At 52.0% G+C, this 15,750-nt stretch overlaps 1 protein-coding gene across 4 annotated transcripts in view; it reads left to right on the forward strand.

Moving 5' to 3' along the window:
• ACTN1 (actinin alpha 1) overlaps positions 1-15,750 on the forward strand; it is a 98,696-nt gene that overhangs the window by 30,355 nt on the left and 52,591 nt on the right. Inside the window, exon 1 of one of the 4 annotated variants that reach the window (XM_049612591.1) lies at positions 1,181-1,240. The exons of the other annotated variants lie outside the window; for them this stretch is intronic. Within the exon in view, the coding sequence (XP_049468548.1) occupies positions 1,196-1,240 (45 nt within the window). The 5' untranslated portion in view covers positions 1,181-1,195. Of the gene's footprint in view, positions 1-1,180; positions 1,241-15,750 lie in introns of those variants that run through there. 4 annotated transcript variants of the gene reach the window in all.

The following is a 15,750-nucleotide window of genomic DNA, read 5'->3' on the forward strand; positions in this document are numbered from 1 at the left end:
GCGCCCAGCTGTTTGCTTATTTTTGAGAGAGAGCAAGCGAGCAAGGGAGGGGCAGAGAGAAGGGGGACAGAAGATCTGAAGTGGGCTCTGCCCGACGGCAGCGAACCTGCCAGACCCTTGGGGTGCCCGAGCCCCTCACTTCTGTGCCAGGCATTCTGGCTCAGAACTCTCCCCCAGTTAAGTTGCTGTGTGATTGTGCCTTAGGTGGGTCCCCCTACCTTCCTAGTTTGCAGACTCCAGGATCCCTGTCTCCCTCCTATTTGGGGACAGGAAATAGCAGCCTCCACGTCCAGGCAGTGGAGCGCCCCTTTCTCCTGCAGGATAGAGTGGTGGGGACCAGCCACGCATGGGTCACGTCCAGGCTCGGAGGAGGGGAGGGGGGCAGTCCTGCCTGCAGCTGTCTCCTTTCTAACCCCTCCTCCCCTGCCCCCCTTCTCCGCAGGAGAGTCCATCTTGTGGGGGCCACAGGGTGTTGAGCAGAGTCAGCTTCGGTGTTGGCACTTCTGGGGCGAAGAGAAGCCCTCTGCCATCTTACTCTTGTGACCTTGAGCAGGTCCTTACTCTGAGCCTTGGTTTCTTTTTCAATCTATCCTGTAGGGTCGTTGCCAGGACTAAATGGGATGAGGGATGTAAACCACCCAGGTTAGTGTCTTGTGCCTGGTGGGCTCCCCAAGTGTGGGCAGGGTGGTGATTTTATGTGTGCACAAAGCCAAGGAGGGCTTTCCGCAAACTCCTCTTGTCCTTCTCTACGCAGGAGGGGAGGTGATAGAGACTTCCTCCATGTTTCTCCAGCCCAGAGTTGCCCAAACTTGCTCGATTATAGGATTCGCTTGGAGTGCTTGTTACTTGTTAAAATTCTGATTCATGGGTCCCACCCAGAACTCCTGAACCAGAGTGCCCATTGTTGGGGTGGAATCTGCATTTTCAGCATGTTTTATAATTAGGTCAATTTGGGAAACTCACATTCGCTGCTCTCAGAGTCCTCTCCCAGTGGTGGTATCATCTGATTTAACAAGAGCCCATTAGGGCAGCTGGGAGGCAGGTATGGCCCCACATAAAGTGGGAGACTTTGAAGTGAGAGTGTGAGGCTTAAGGGGCAGACCCGAGGCCCTGCGCTCCCTTGTGGTGGAACAGAATTAGAACTCAGATCTTCTAGTGCCTGTGTCCATTGTGTCTGCAAACATTCTACTAAGGCATGGAAAAGGTGGGGGATGAAGAGAGGTGGGGTGACAGGAAGGAGGTGAGTAACATGCCCCAGTGGTGGCAGAGGGGGAACAGGGGCATCCTTCTGCCCCTCGAGGGAGGCCTGCAGAGACCAGCCATGGTGCACAGGTGGTGGGGTGGGGGGGCACCCACCAGGACGCTTCCCCAGATGTGCCTTCTGAAAGCCAGGGCCCACGTGAGCAGGGTGAGCCGTGGGCTTTGTCCCAGAGCCACTGGGATCCACAGATAGAAGGAGGGTGGGGAGGCGGCACGGGCCAGGTGGACTGGGCTCAAACACCTTCTCAGGGACATTGGGGGAATCCTGGAACTCCTGAGGGTAGGTAGTGACCACTTCTCCTGCCCTTCTCCCATTACGGTTCTGTCCAGAAAGACTTCTAGAAGCACAGGCAGGGCCGGCCCCCCGGCTCAGATGGTGGAAGCAAAGTGTGCAGGAAGTGAGGAGTGGTATTGCCGGGGTCAGCCAGCCACTCGAGGTGCAAGGGCTATACTGCCTCTCCTGCTTCCTTATTCCCCAGGCTGGCTTGGTCCGTTAAAGGAAGACCAGTTTAGGTCCTTGGCGTTCCCCCCAGTTTCCAGTTTCCCCTTTAGAGGCTCTTAATGATTTCAGCCTGATTTTCTCTGGGTTTTGATGGAGAGGCTTCCAGGGGAGAGGGAGGCCCTGTACTTGTTCTCTTCAGGCTGTTCTAAGGCCAAGGTTGTCCGTCCTGACCACACAGTAAGATCACCTCTAGCTGGGAGCTTCAGGCACTGCCTGTGCTGGGCCCACTCCAGGAGGGTGATCTGCCTGGGTTGGGGTGAGGTGGGCTGGGGGTGGGGGGCAGTGAGAGGGGAGGAGCCTCACTCTGGGCTTGTGCATGTGGCCTGCTGCTGGGCCTGGGCTGGCAGGGGAGTCGAGGGAGCGGAGGTCCAGGCAGACTGAGCTTGTGGTTAGAAGCAGGGGCTCTGCAGCCTGAATTCTGGCTCCTGTGTGTACTGTTCGATGTGACCTTGAGTGACTTTGTGAGCTTTCTCATTTGTAAAATGGGATTAATGATGCTACCTACCTCATAGGGAGATTGGGAGGATTGAATTGTGCTGCTACTGACAGAGCCCTCGACAGTGGGCTTGGGACGGCGTTCTGCTCTCTCAGATCCTTCCATTCTGACCTTCAACTCAGACTGTCCGGCTGAGGGCTGTGGACCCTCTTTTGTAGCCGTGGTGAGCGGCTTGCAGTGTCTGGGTGGGCAGGGGAGTGTGGTGGAGAGCTGGGCTTTAGTGGATGACATCTTCGCCCATCCATCCATCCATCCTTCCATCCATCCATGCATCTTTTGGCTCAGGTGCCAAATCTGGGGGTGAGGTCCCTAACCCCCAAGTGTACTTGTCCGCCTGCTTCTCTGTCTTCACCCTCCCCACGCCCCACCCCAAGTCACCTTTATCTCTTGCCTGGATATTCGTATGGTCTCCTGATTGGTGTCTGCTGACATTCTTGTCCGCCTCTGATCTGTTGTTCACGCCAAAACTAGGAGTCTCTTTCCAAGGTGCCAGCGTAGTATTTGTAAACCAACACCTGATTCCTGGACCCGCCTCATTCTCACCCCCGACCCTTGGCTGAAATCAAACAGGGCTCTCCAGTGGCTTCCATTGTTCTCAGGAGAAACCGTCCTAACATCATGCACGAGCGTCAGGCCCCTGCGGCCTGCTGACCTCCAGCCTCTGGCCTCCCTCTCCCCTCCTCCTGCACCAGCCCCATGGCCATTTTCTAGTGGTTTGAGCCGGTGTCGTCCCTGAGGACTTTGCCCTTTGATTTCCTCTGCTTGGGCGGCATCACCCTCCCGACCATGCCCAACCCCACACATGTGCGTAGGGCCACCATATGTCTTGGTTTGCACCTGTTACCCTGATGTAATTATTAATAGCCCCTCCTTTTGTTTTTAAGTGCCCTGGTTTGGATGATAAATTATATGATCTCTCTTCACATTTACAGTCTTTTCATCTAATTAAAATTCCTCGGCTTTAAAAATTCACTGACTTCCTCAGGGCAGCAGTTGGGTGTGGGTACACACACCTGCTCACACACACATACGCACGACGGGGTTAGGGCCCTGTTTTAGCCTTACACCTTCTGAAACTTTTCCCGTATGCCTTTAAACTCAGTTTGCAAATATACAGTCATTGATACGAGGTTGTTTTTTTTTTTTTTTTAATGTTTATTTTTGAGAGAGAGTGCACGAGCTGGGGAGGGGCAGAGAAAGAGGGAGTTAGAATCTGAAGCAGGTTCCAGGCTCTGAGCTGTCAGCACAGAGCCCGACCCAGGGCTTGAACTTGTGAACTGTGAGATCATGACCTGAGCCAAAGTCAGATGCTTAACCAATTGAGCCACCCAGGCGCCCCCATTGATACAACTTTTTGATTAACATTTGGCATCCCCGGCAGACTAAAGGCTCCTTGAATTAGGAGCTCATCGTGTGACCCCCATGCGAATCTGGCTCCTGGCTCACAGGCCGGGGGATCCTGGAGCCTGCGCGAGTCAGGAGCACCCACAGTGGACCGCTGTAGGGGAGGCTGCTGACATCAGGCCAGTCCAAGCCCCAACAAGCCAGTTGCCCACACTCTGGCATACACACCCCCGCCTTGGCTGTCATTTTGATTATATTCCTGGTCTCTCTCAATGGGCTTTGTGTTCAGAAAGCCAAAAGAGACAGGAGTTCAAACCTCTTTCCCCCTCCCTAAAACTGAGACTTAGAAGAAAAACTTGCCCAGCCCATTCTGCATCCCTTGGGAGCCACCAGGTCCAGGACCTTCTCTCGTGGCTGGATGAGCACTGGGGGGGGGTGGGGGTGGGGGGGGGTGGTGATTCTTAGCCTGGTGTCCTGGGCTGCCCTTTAGCTACCTCCCTGATCCAGGCCCAGGGACTGCCTGAGGACAGCCGCACAGGTACCCGCGTGGCTCTGAGCAGACCCGGGACTGGTGCAGGATGGTGGGCAAAGCTGGGTGGTGGGGGCAGGTGGTGCTGTCAGATCCCTCATTACTTGCCACTCTGAAGGTAGAAGGCTTGCCTGGAAGCCTCAGCACCAGCATAGTGGACAGGGCTCAGGCTTGGGTGTCCTATAGACCCCTGTTCAAATGTCAGTTCTGCCTCTGCCTAGCTGTGTGACAGGGAAGGTTGTGTAACCCCTCTGACCGTCAGTCTCCTCCTCTAGCATAGGATTGTTGAGCAGATTTGCTGAGGTGGTAAATGCCTCTCTGAGTGATAATAATAGCCAACATCTTTGATCTCCTTCCCTCTCTCCTCCCCTCTGGACCGAGGTTTGGGGACGGCTGTGGTGCCCACTGGCTGTCCCTGCTCCCTGCAGCTTTTTTCTCCCACTGCACAGTTTCTGAGGGTAAGTCCTGTGCTGGGGGACAGAGGGGTGTAGATCTCACAGCTTCAAGGAAGGCTCTGAATACATTCACTCAGAAGCCCCCCGTGTCCTGCGCTGTCCCAGCAGAGTTGGAGGGTCCTGGTCAGATCTACCTGCAGCAGCCCTTTCTCACCCTTCTGGAAATGTGGACTTCTCTGCAGACACATTCCTGTTCCCCAGCCTCCTGCTTCCTGCTTCCTGCTTCCTGCTTCCTGCTGCTGAACCCCTGGCTGCCCTGTCCCTCGAGCCGGGCTGGCCACGCTGACTTGTTGGCTGGCTACCTGGCCAACAGGCCTGCTGTGCTGGCTGCCGGTTCCCACACTTCTGACAGGTCTAGTGGACAGGCTGCAGGGATAGTGACGGCAGTAGGCCACATCGGTCTGGGCCTGGGTGGGGTTTTCCTTGGCTCACGTGTTGTCTTTGGCCCCTTAATAAAGGGGTTTTGGGATTTCTGTGTTGCTTTATGATGTGCTGATCTGTGTTTGGGTTTGGGGAGAAGAAACTATTTTCTTGGACTTCAAGTAAAGAGAACGGACTTAATTAGGCCCTCGGCTCGTGGCCCACTGTCATTGCAGGTCTGTGCAAGGTCATATGAGTCACATTTTTACCCCACGGTCTTCCTACAGTGAACACGGAAATCGTCCCCGAGCCCTCCCCTGCCAGCACAGCTAATGGAATGATGAACATTCTCCTACATACCCAGCGTTCCCCACGGGAGGATTTCTTGGAGGGGGATGGATTTCCTGGCAGGAATTGTGGGTAGTGGGGTAGGTGCACATCCTATTTCACAATATAGTGCTAGACTGAGCTCTAGAATGGCTGCAGTGTGCCCTCCAGCAGGGCGTGAGGGCTCCTGGGTCCCTCCACCCCAGTGACATCCTAACTGCTTACCAGTCTGTTCCGTGTAGAGAGATAAATTATTGTTTTATATGCAACTCAGGAGGAACTCAAAGCGCCACGCCTCTTGTTCCCTTCCTCCATTCAGTGCTTCAGGAACCAGAAACTTCCTCTTAGGCAGAGGGTAATTGCTGTCATAGATGAGAATTATGGAGGTTTCTGTCACAGGGAGTGGCAGGGTATAGACACGGTCTGTTGATGCCTCTTAGGAAGTCTGTGCTCCACCCCACCTGCCAGGCCGCCAGTCACTGGGGTGATTCCTTGTGGCTTGTCACACTTCCATACTTGTGGGGCTCTGAGCTTGTGCCCCAAACCCTGCTTTCTTCGCGGGGTGTCTCTGCCTTCCTGAGGGCTCTGGATTCCCCCGGAGCTTTGAGCTTTCCCTTGGGAGGCCATGTTTCTACCTGTGTTTGGCGTGAGGTCCTGTGGCTGCTGGGTGGCAGGTCCTGAGGAGGGAGGTGGTAACACTGTGGCATTGGCTTAAGTCTGGGGTCCTATTGGTCATGTGCCCTTGACTGGGTCAAGGAGTCTGGGGCCGGGAGGAGCTGGGGCACAGTGCCTGCTAGATCCTGCTGGCCCAGACTCAGGAACACTCCAGGCACCGAGGTGACCTTTTGGCCAGCTGACCATTTCGAATACAGTTTGCTTCCTTCCTCTTGCAGGACCATTTCTGCTGAGCGTGCTTTCACAGATCGAGGCTCTGAGATATGAAGTCAAGGGGTCACCCCTCAGCTACGCAGAGGAGTCCAGTTAGGGTCCACTCAGTCAGACCACAGATCCCCATATTTTCTGAATGCCAGGCTGGGCCAAATCCTTTGTCATCCGGGAAGTTTTCTGTGGAACCGAGTGGCCCATAGCTGTCAACATCTGAGCCAGAAAAACCAAATGACCTCACTTTTGGGTGGCTTTTCCTTCTTTGGGAAAGGAATGCGTGGGCTACTTCTGTGAGCTATGGCCTGCCGAGGCCTGTGCGTTATCAGACCTGCAAGGGCTCCAGACGTTGGACTCCAGACATGGGGGAGGTGTTACAGGCGGGACCAAGCCCAGGGGCAGCGGTGGGGGCAGGTTAGGTTGTTCTCACGGTGGCCTCCAGAGCACGGTGTCGCCCTGCTGTGGACTGGTGTGAAGTGTGGCCCGAAGGAGGAGATGCCCCGGGCTGTGACCTGCCCTTCAGAGTAGTTCCTCCTTGGGGAGGCTTGGTCAAGGCCAGTGGTACCTCAGGCTCACAGTTCAGGCCTGGCTCAAGTGCTCCATGTGGCCAAAGATGAGAGCAGCCCCTCTCACCTTGGAATCTTCATCCTCGCTTGCTTTTGGGCCACTGTCAGTAGCTGGGTAGTCCCATCAGTGACCTCAGTGCCTGGAGAGGGGGATGGTCCAGGGCCTGCCTTTTTGGCTGGTTTCTTGCCAGTGGGACTAATGGGTAAAGAACAACAACAACATCTTGGTAAAAGGCTTAGTGGGGTCTGGATATTTTATTTTATTTTATTTTATTTTATTTTATTTTATTTTATTTTTTATTATTTTATTTTATTTTATTTATAATAACTTTTTTGAGATATAATTTACATACGGTTCACCCATTTGGAGGGTATGGTTGAATGGTTGTTAGCATATTCATAGCTGTGCAACCAGCACCACTGTTCGTTTGAGAACATTTTCATCACCTCAAAAAGAGACCCCGTGCCCCTTAGCTGCACCCCCTTTCTCCCCTGCTTCCAGCCCTAAGCAACCAGTACTCTGCTTTCTGTGGATTTCAACATTTAGTGAGCACTTCATGTGTGTCCAGCACTGGGCTAAGACCATTGTAGTAGCTCACACAACACTCCCTCACAACAACCAAGTAGGAGAGACACTCAGATGTGTCTTTGTCTTACTGATGTGGAAACAAATCAGTGAATCCGGTTTACAAAGGCCATAGTTGACAGAGCCTGCTGATGGCTAGATTGTCGTCATTTGGTCTCTGGAAGAAGCCAGGCCAGGCTGTGGAGGTGGTAGATTGGCGGGGGCAGCCGACTCTTACTGGCTACGAGCTAAGAGGACAGTCCTTGCTGCTTCACTGAGATCATGTGCCACCTGACTTTTTTTTTTTTTGAAATGTTTATTCATTTTTGAGAGAGAGAGAGAGACAGAACACAAGTGGGGGAGGGGCAGAGAGAGACGGAGACACAGAATTTGAAGCAGGCTTCAGGCTCTGGGCTGTCAGCACAGAGCCCAATGCGGGGCTCAAACCCACGAACCGCAAGATCATGACCTGAGCTGAAGTCGGACACTTAACCTACCGAGCCACCCAGGTGCCCCACCACCTGACTTTTAAAACGGCTCCAGATTATCTCAGGAGCCTGCAGGTTCCATCCACACTGGCGGAAAGGTGCTGAGCTATCCAGGCCACGATCTACTTTCTGGGGTCCTTGTCAGGAAGGGGGTGCCTGGGCTCTCTAACCGGAGCGTGTTCGTTAGGTCAAACCACTTTGCAGGATGAGCCATGTGGCCCCCTTACTCCGTGGTGACCCTTTTGTCTCCGGACATGGGCTACAGGTGGACATAAACCAGGAAACAGGTTCCTGCTCCCCTCTCTAGTCTCCCCACTCTGGCTGGGAGGCTGGTCTCGAGGTTTCCCCATCAGTGGTGAAATAACAGGACCTCTTTCCTTCGGCCTGTGGAGCTCTGTGAATGATTAACCTTGATTGAACAGAAAGGGATGGGAAGTGAGAGCCGTGTGACCGCGGACATTTCTGGGCTCTGGCTCTGTTCTGTTTTGCTTCCATTGCCCTCATTTTGACAACAATCTGCAAAGTAGGGATATTATGTGTCCCCATTTGTCAGGTGAAGCGACTGAGGCCTCGACAGGTTAATTAAAGTCACGTTGCCAGCGAGTGACAGAGGCCAGCTGGGTGAAGATTTTTTTTTTTAATTGTATTTAAATCCAAGTTAGTTAACGTATAGGGTAATAATGGTTTCCGGAGTAGCATTTAGTGATTCATCACTTGGATTTAACACCCAGTGCCCTAATCCTAACAAGTGCCCTCGTTAATGCCCATCCCCCATCTAGCCCATTCCCCATCCCCCACGCCCCAGCAACCCTCAGTTTGTTCTCTGTATTTAAGAGTTTCTTATGGTTTGCCTCTAGATTAAAAAAATTTTTAAGTGCCTGCTGTGAACACAGCACCAGGATGTCTTTAATTGAGCTTGTGAGATATAATTTGGTCCTTTCTGATGCTGGGCTGTGTAGGTCTTGTTATTCCCATTTTACAGGTGGGCATCTTGAGCCTGAGACTGAGAATCCTGTCCAAAGAAAGCTAGTGAGAGGTGAACCAGCTCCGCCCAGTTCGAAAGTCTAGCTAGCTCCCTTGGATGTCCCCGCCGCCCTGAGTTTCCAGGACCCCAACACTTAGATGACCTGGGGCGGGGGGTGGGGGGGCCAAGCTGTTAGAGGTACCCTTTCCAAACAGAGGAAACTGCCTGGTGGTTCTCAACTTCGTCAGCAACCACTCCCAGGTGGGGAGAAAGTAAATAGATCTGGGTGGAGATGTTCTTGAAGACTCTGCTTTTCATCTTTGAGCGAGCCAGCTGACAGCTTGCTTTGAAAGGCTGGCAGTGTGCCCTTGATCAGTTAACCAGATACTCCTGTTTATGTTACCAGAACAGCGGGCATCTGAGATCACTTCCGGGCAGCTCTTCGCCTAGAAACACCAACCAGTGCCCACGCCCTGGCGGCACTGGCAGCGTGTGGGTACCAGAGGGTCTCTAGGGTGGCCCGAGGGAGAGAAGGTACCCTGGCTGTGCCGGCAGCTGCTGCAGAGAACTGAGCCCTGTGCACGTGTGCTGGCCTGGCCCTTTCAGGGGGGCCCTGGCCTGACGCTCTCCCACTGCAGCCAGCGGCGGCAGAGGAGGGGTGGACCCAGGCTGGCATCTGAGCACCCGCAGGGCAGGGGGGTGGGGGTCTCGGGGTTGAAGACCTGACGTTTTACTTAGAGCCTAGATCAGGTTCCTGGTTGTTCTACTGCAGGGAGGGGGATTGAGAAGGAGAAGCCATATTTCATCTTTAAGACGCTTAGATCCTAGATGGGGGGTTTTCTGGGGCCACTTGGCCAGGGGCGTTTTGCCCTTCATCTTCCTCCGCAGTTAACGGGTACTGACTATCAGGGGGGTGGATGGTTTATCCTCGTCTTCGCCCCTAACGATGACTTTCTTGGTAATAGTTGACCCTGATGAAGCACTTGAAAGTTTTTCACATCCATGGGATACTTTTTTCCTTTTTTTTATCTTTTTTATTGTTCTTTTTTATTTTGGAAATTTCTGTGTTTCCCTCCCCCCCACCCCCCGATAATACATGAGCACTGATCCCTCTCCCCCACAAAAAAAAAATTCCCAGAGAAATGGGAAGTTCCCTATATCCTACCCCAGAGGTCTGACTTAGATAAGTGTACATGTTTTCAGGCAGACTTTAAAAAAAAATTTTTTTTTTTATTTTTTTAGCATTTATTTATTTTTGAGAGACAGAGAGAGATAGAGCATGAGCAGGGGAGGGGCAGAGAGAGAGGGAGACACAGAATCCGAAGCAGGCTCCAGGCTCTGAGCTGTCAGCACAGAGCCGGACGTGGGGCCTGAACCCACGAACTGTTAAGATCATGACCTGGATTGAAGTCGGATGCTCAACCGGCTGAGCCACCCAGGCTCCACCTCCCCTAGGCACACTTTTCTAATATTTGCGGAGCTCTTTTTTTTTTTTTTTTTTTTTAAACTAGGTAATGACTGTGTATGGTATAAAATTCAAAAGAAACAAAAGGGTATTCTGTGAAAAGCAAATGTCCTTCCCTCCTCAGCCGGGAGGCCCCAGATCCCTTCCCTGGAGGGAGCCACTGTTGCAGGTCCTTGTGTGTCCTTCCAGGGATACTCTGGCGTAAAGCCTTCGTGGATGATCCTGTAAACTACTGACAGTGTCCGCTTGTGAGGGTAGGAGCTCGAGGTCTTGAGACTGAAACACTGATCATACTTTGAGTCCTTTGAGATGAGACTATCCCTATGGAATTTATTGGCCTCTTTTGATAAGCAGTGGAGCCCGCCCATCAGAATCAGCCCTACACAGGAACAAAAGATTGTCCCTGGTGCTCTATTTGGCTGTGCTGTCTTTTATTGTTTAATTGAAGTCTAGTTGACACACAGCATTCCATTAGTTTCAGGTGCACAATAGCGATTCTTGATAATTCTATACATTATGCTGTCTATACATCACAGTGTAGCTCCCATTTGTGCTGCTTTTATTTTTTTTATGTTTATTTTTAAATTTTTTAAAAAAATTTTTTAACGTTTATTTATTTTTGAGACAGAGAGAGACAGAGCATGAACGGGGGAGGGTCAGAGAGAGAGGGAGACACAGAATCTGAAACAGGCTCCAGGCTCTGAGCTGTCAGCACAGAGCCCGACGCGGGGCTCGAACTCACGGACCGCGAGATCATGACCTGAGCTGAAGTCGGACGCTTAACCAATTGAGCCACCCAGGTGCCCCTATTTTTATTTTTAATTTTTAAAAATGTCTCTCTCTCTATATATATAGAGAGAGAGAACGAGAGACAGAGCACAAGCTGGGGAGGGACAGAGAGAGAGAGAGAGAGACAGAGACAGAATCTGAAACAGGCTCCAGGCTCTGAGCTGTCAGCACAGAGCCTGACGCAGGGCTCGAACTCACAAGCCGTGAGATCATGACCCGAGCTGAAGTCGGACGCTTAACTGACCGAGCCATCCAGGTGCCCCTGTGCTTCTGTCTTTTAATCAGGCATGTTATGCTGGGGAAAGTTGCTGGATTCCAGCCTGCAAGGTGTGAGGGACTTATTTGGGGTCCCGTAGCTGGGAGGGGTGGAGGTGACTTATCCGGGATCGCACGCACACCTGGCTGACCAGGTTTCCTGACCCCTGTCCTCTGAACAATAGCTCCCCCAGAATGATCCCAGGAGAGCAGGAGGATGTGCCTGGGAGAGGCGTGGTCAGCACGTGAGCCTGGGCCCCGGCGGCTCAGTGAGGCGGCGCTGCTCTCCCCCCACCGCCGCCAAGCCGGCCTTATTTGGCTGCAGGTGGGTTATCTTGTTTACTCTGTTGTGCCACCAGTAGAAAAGGCACCTTTGTCAACGGAGGCTTCTCTGGTGAGGTCAGCCAAGAGCGGACGGCCTGGATTGTGCGCAGAGGTGAGTAAACATCAGAAAGGAAAGTGCTAGCAGGGGGAAGCAGATCGTTAACAACCAGCGACGTTTGCGGACGCCTGGACAAGGGAAGCAGACAAAGTCACGGACATTAGTTACTGGAGTGCCAGCACTGTGCACGTTCGGATGTGTTTTGTTTCAGGTGCTTTTCCTGCTTGTGTGATCACTCACGTAGTTTCAAACCCGCAGCACACACAGTTCTGTATCCTGCTTTTTGTTAATTATATCTAAGGTTTTTTTTTTTTTTTTTCCCATAATAGTCTATGATTTCAGAACCCCTCATTTTGGCTGTATAGTGTTCCACTGAGTGGATGAATCATAATTTACTGATACTTTATTAATATAATTTGGGGCCATTTCTAATCTCTTCCTCTCCAGTAATGCTGGCAAAAACATTTTCACACGCGTGGTCTTTTCTGTCTTCAGCGTCATTTGCCCAGAATAGTGCCCCCGCCCTGGGCATGAGCCCATTGTAGTTCTTTCCCCGGGGGTTGTACCCAGTCGGCCCACTGTGACGTGTTGAGGCCTCATCACTGTACACGCCCTGCGGTGGGAATTAGCAGAAACTGATTTTTGCAAATGTAGTAAATGAACATTGGTTCCTTTGTTTCAGTTCACAAAGTGTGGCGGTGTGCGTGGCACATCTAATTGTCATCCCTGGTGACAGGGATCAGTCCTTGATCAGGCCCAAATGAGTGGAGCCCCTGCTACCTCTGACAGGAAGTCCCATCAGCCTCTACTGCCAGATCCCTAGATGGCTGGTGTCAGCTGTGGTGTGAGAAGGGGACTGTGCTAAGCACTGCTGTGTTCTTGTGGTCAACACACTGGATGTTCCTGCGTGTGCTGCTGCTTTTGTTAGGAGACTTACAGAGATTTCATGTTTTCCCACTGTGGAGCCAGAGACCCTGAGTCTTTTCTTTTTCTTTTTTTTATCAAAAAAAATTTTTTTAATGTTTATTTTTGAGAAAGAGAGACAGAGCACCAGCAGGGGAGGAGCAGAGAGAGAGGGAGACACAGAATCTGAAGCAGACTCAAGGCTCTGAGCTGTCAGTACAGAGCCCGATGCGGGGCTCAAACCCACGGACCGCAAGATCATGACCTGAGCTGACGTCGGACGTTTCACTGACTGAGCCACCCAGGTGCCCCTCCTGCCTTTTAAAAAAACATTTTATTTTTAAGTAATCTCTACATCCAGCATGGGTCTTGAACTCACAACCCCAAGGTCAAGAGTTGCATGCTCTATCGACTAAGCCAGCCAGATGCCGTGGGACCCTATGAGTCTGAATTCAGAGTTATCCTGGTGACAGCTTTTTGGGGGCTTGTGGAATGTCTTATTTTTAAATGGTATGAGCATTTAAAAACTAGGGGATTCATATAAAAGGGCCGGATTTCTAGCTCCCCTTCATTGGAGAGCTGGCAACCGAGGGCCCATGTTCCCATGTGAAATGGGGCAGAGGCTGCTCCTGTCCCCTCGTCACCCCCACTCTCATACTGAAGCTGGGTTCCAGTTGTCACCTGCCGTCTTGTACCCTGGCAACCTCTTCTCTGTGCCCATGTTGCTGTCCCCAAGAGGGCCAATGTTTTAAGAAAGACGCGTGAGCGTACGTGGCGGTGAGGACTAGCCAGTCCTACTTTTCTTACATTTGCCCCTTTTGCTCATGCATTCAACCTCCTTGAGCCTTGGTTTCCTCATCTGTAAAATGGCAAAGAATAATAGCACCTGCTTCGCAGTGTTGCTGTGAAGATACAGGATTTAAAGGGGGTACAATACCCAGAAGTAAGTAATGTTGCTTAGGCGACGTTAGCTGCTAATCTTATTATTTAGGGCGTATGTTTGTCTTCTGTAGGTTCTCAGCTAGGGGTGAGTTTTGTTTGTCACAACTTGAGATGGGGAGTTGTTGCTGGAGTCTCACAGGAGGGGCTAGGGATGTTGCTGAACATCCTGTGATGCATAGAACAGGTCCCCCACCCCTAACAAAGAAGTCACCAGCCGCAAATGTCAATAGTACGGAGGCTGAGAAGCCCTGTTTAGACATTTAAGTGTGACTCTTGGTAACTGAGCTCCTTAAACATATCTCTAAGGGAACAAGGACTGCCTTGGTCTCTCAAAGAATCAGAGTTATAAGGGACCTTAGTACGGCCCCCAGGGGTGCTTGGATCCTTTCCTAGCACCCTCACCAAGCACGTACCTTTGGCAGATAGCACACTGTACATCCAACATTAGGTCTGTTTATTACATTGAACTCCAGCCTTCCCGGAAACTTCCTGTCCTCCACCTAGTGACCATTCATTGACCCTGATGTGTGCGTGGTTGTACTTAGCAGTTGCCACGTGTTGCTGTATTGATCCTCACCATCCTTCAAGGTGGGTTCTCTTCTTATACCCATTTTACAGATGTGGAGATTGAGGGTGGGAGAAGTGACGTCCCTTGTTCAGGATCACTCAGGGGCAGAGCTGGGACTAGATGCAGGTCAGGCTTGCTCTTTGCTTCTGCCTTGTCCCGCCTGGGGCTGCACCCAGCAAGCTGATTTGCTCATCCACAGGAAGATCTTTCAGCTATTTGGGGTGGCCTCTGAGCCCTCTCTTCTGTCCTCCTGGTCAAAGAGCCCCAGTTCCCAGAGTTCCCTGCAAAGACGTGTTTCTGATCCGCTCACCATCCAGAACGCTTTCCCATGTCTTGGTGGTCACCTGCCTGTGTTGTGGCTCTGCTCCCCTCACCTCTCTCCACCACACTGCCCCCGGCCCCCGGAGAGGCTGCCCACCCCACGCCAGCTCTGTTGACATTTCATCAGCTCAGACTCTGTGCCAGTGCTGACCGGAGTCATCCAGATCCTGTCTGGTTGGTATTTTCACTTCATAGTGACCCATTTTCAATGATACTCCACAAGATTCAGCCCACCTGTACCTGAATCTGAAATCTACGATGTCCTGGTGGAACAGAAAGTGTGTGGGGTTGGGAGTCAGGAGGCTGGCTGGTTTGTGAACACACCCAACTTTGTGGCCTGGGAAAAGCCACTTGCCTTCTCTGGTCGTGTGTCCTCCATTGTGAAGTGAGGCTTTGACTTGGGTGATGTTAGCGTCTTTCCCAGCTCTAACATTCTTTGGTGAAATATGTTGGGCAGCAGGAGCTTGCAATAACTCCAATTAGTGTGGTAGCAGTAATGATAGGTAATTATTAAGCAGTCACTCTCTTCCAGGCTCTTTTCAATGTTTTGAACAGATCGTCTTACTGGCCCCTCCAACCCCATGCTCTTATTACCCCCATCATATTACCCCGCATTCTACAGATGAGTGCCTTGAGGCAGAGCCCTGTTGTGTCACTGGCCCAAGGTGCCCACCTGACCAGAAGTGGTTGCATTGTCTTCTTTAGAATGAACCCTTCCAGGCTCTTAGATGCTCACTCTGTAGAGTGACCTTCCAGTGCTTCAGCATCTCGTGTTTTGCACTCCCTTCTTCCACCAAGATCAAGGCTGTGAACGCCGCTGGACTTTAAAGGTTCAGCCTCCGAGTCATGCCTATGGGGTAATCCAGATGGGATACGGGTAGATAATTCAAGGTCAGTGAGAGGTTGAACGGGGTCCAGGTTCTCCGCTAGCCCCCCTCTCTCTGTCCAGCACCCTCAGAACTTGCCGCAGGGCTGGAGGAGGGTGAAATGGGAAAGGGAACCTGCGAGCACTTCCAGCATGGCGCCCCAAGCATGTTTCCCGAGCCCATTTCTGCAACTGCGTGCATCCACAGAAAGCCCACTGGTTCCCTCTATCTCTTTAGTCTGTGAGCCAAAGAGGGACCCAGTGATGATGCAGTTGGAGCAAGGGGAAGGTCCAATGGGGCCTGGCCTGGTGGGGACTAAGGCAATAAATGGCCCTCTGCCCTTCATTTGAATGAGACTGGACCATAGCCCTGCTGGGATAGCACTGCTCCCCGTGCTTGGGGTCAAGGGGCCCTGGGTCTCTAGCCATGGACGTCCATTGTGGCTGCTGGTTTTTCCTCCTTGCTGGACCCCTGGGGCACTGCTAAGGGGCAAGTGTCCTCCTCGGTCATAATGTTGGAGC

This window comes from Panthera uncia (assembly GCF_023721935.1).
Source record: "Panthera uncia isolate 11264 chromosome B3 unlocalized genomic scaffold, Puncia_PCG_1.0 HiC_scaffold_1, whole genome shotgun sequence".
Lineage (NCBI taxonomy): Eukaryota > Metazoa > Chordata > Mammalia > Carnivora > Felidae > Panthera > Panthera uncia.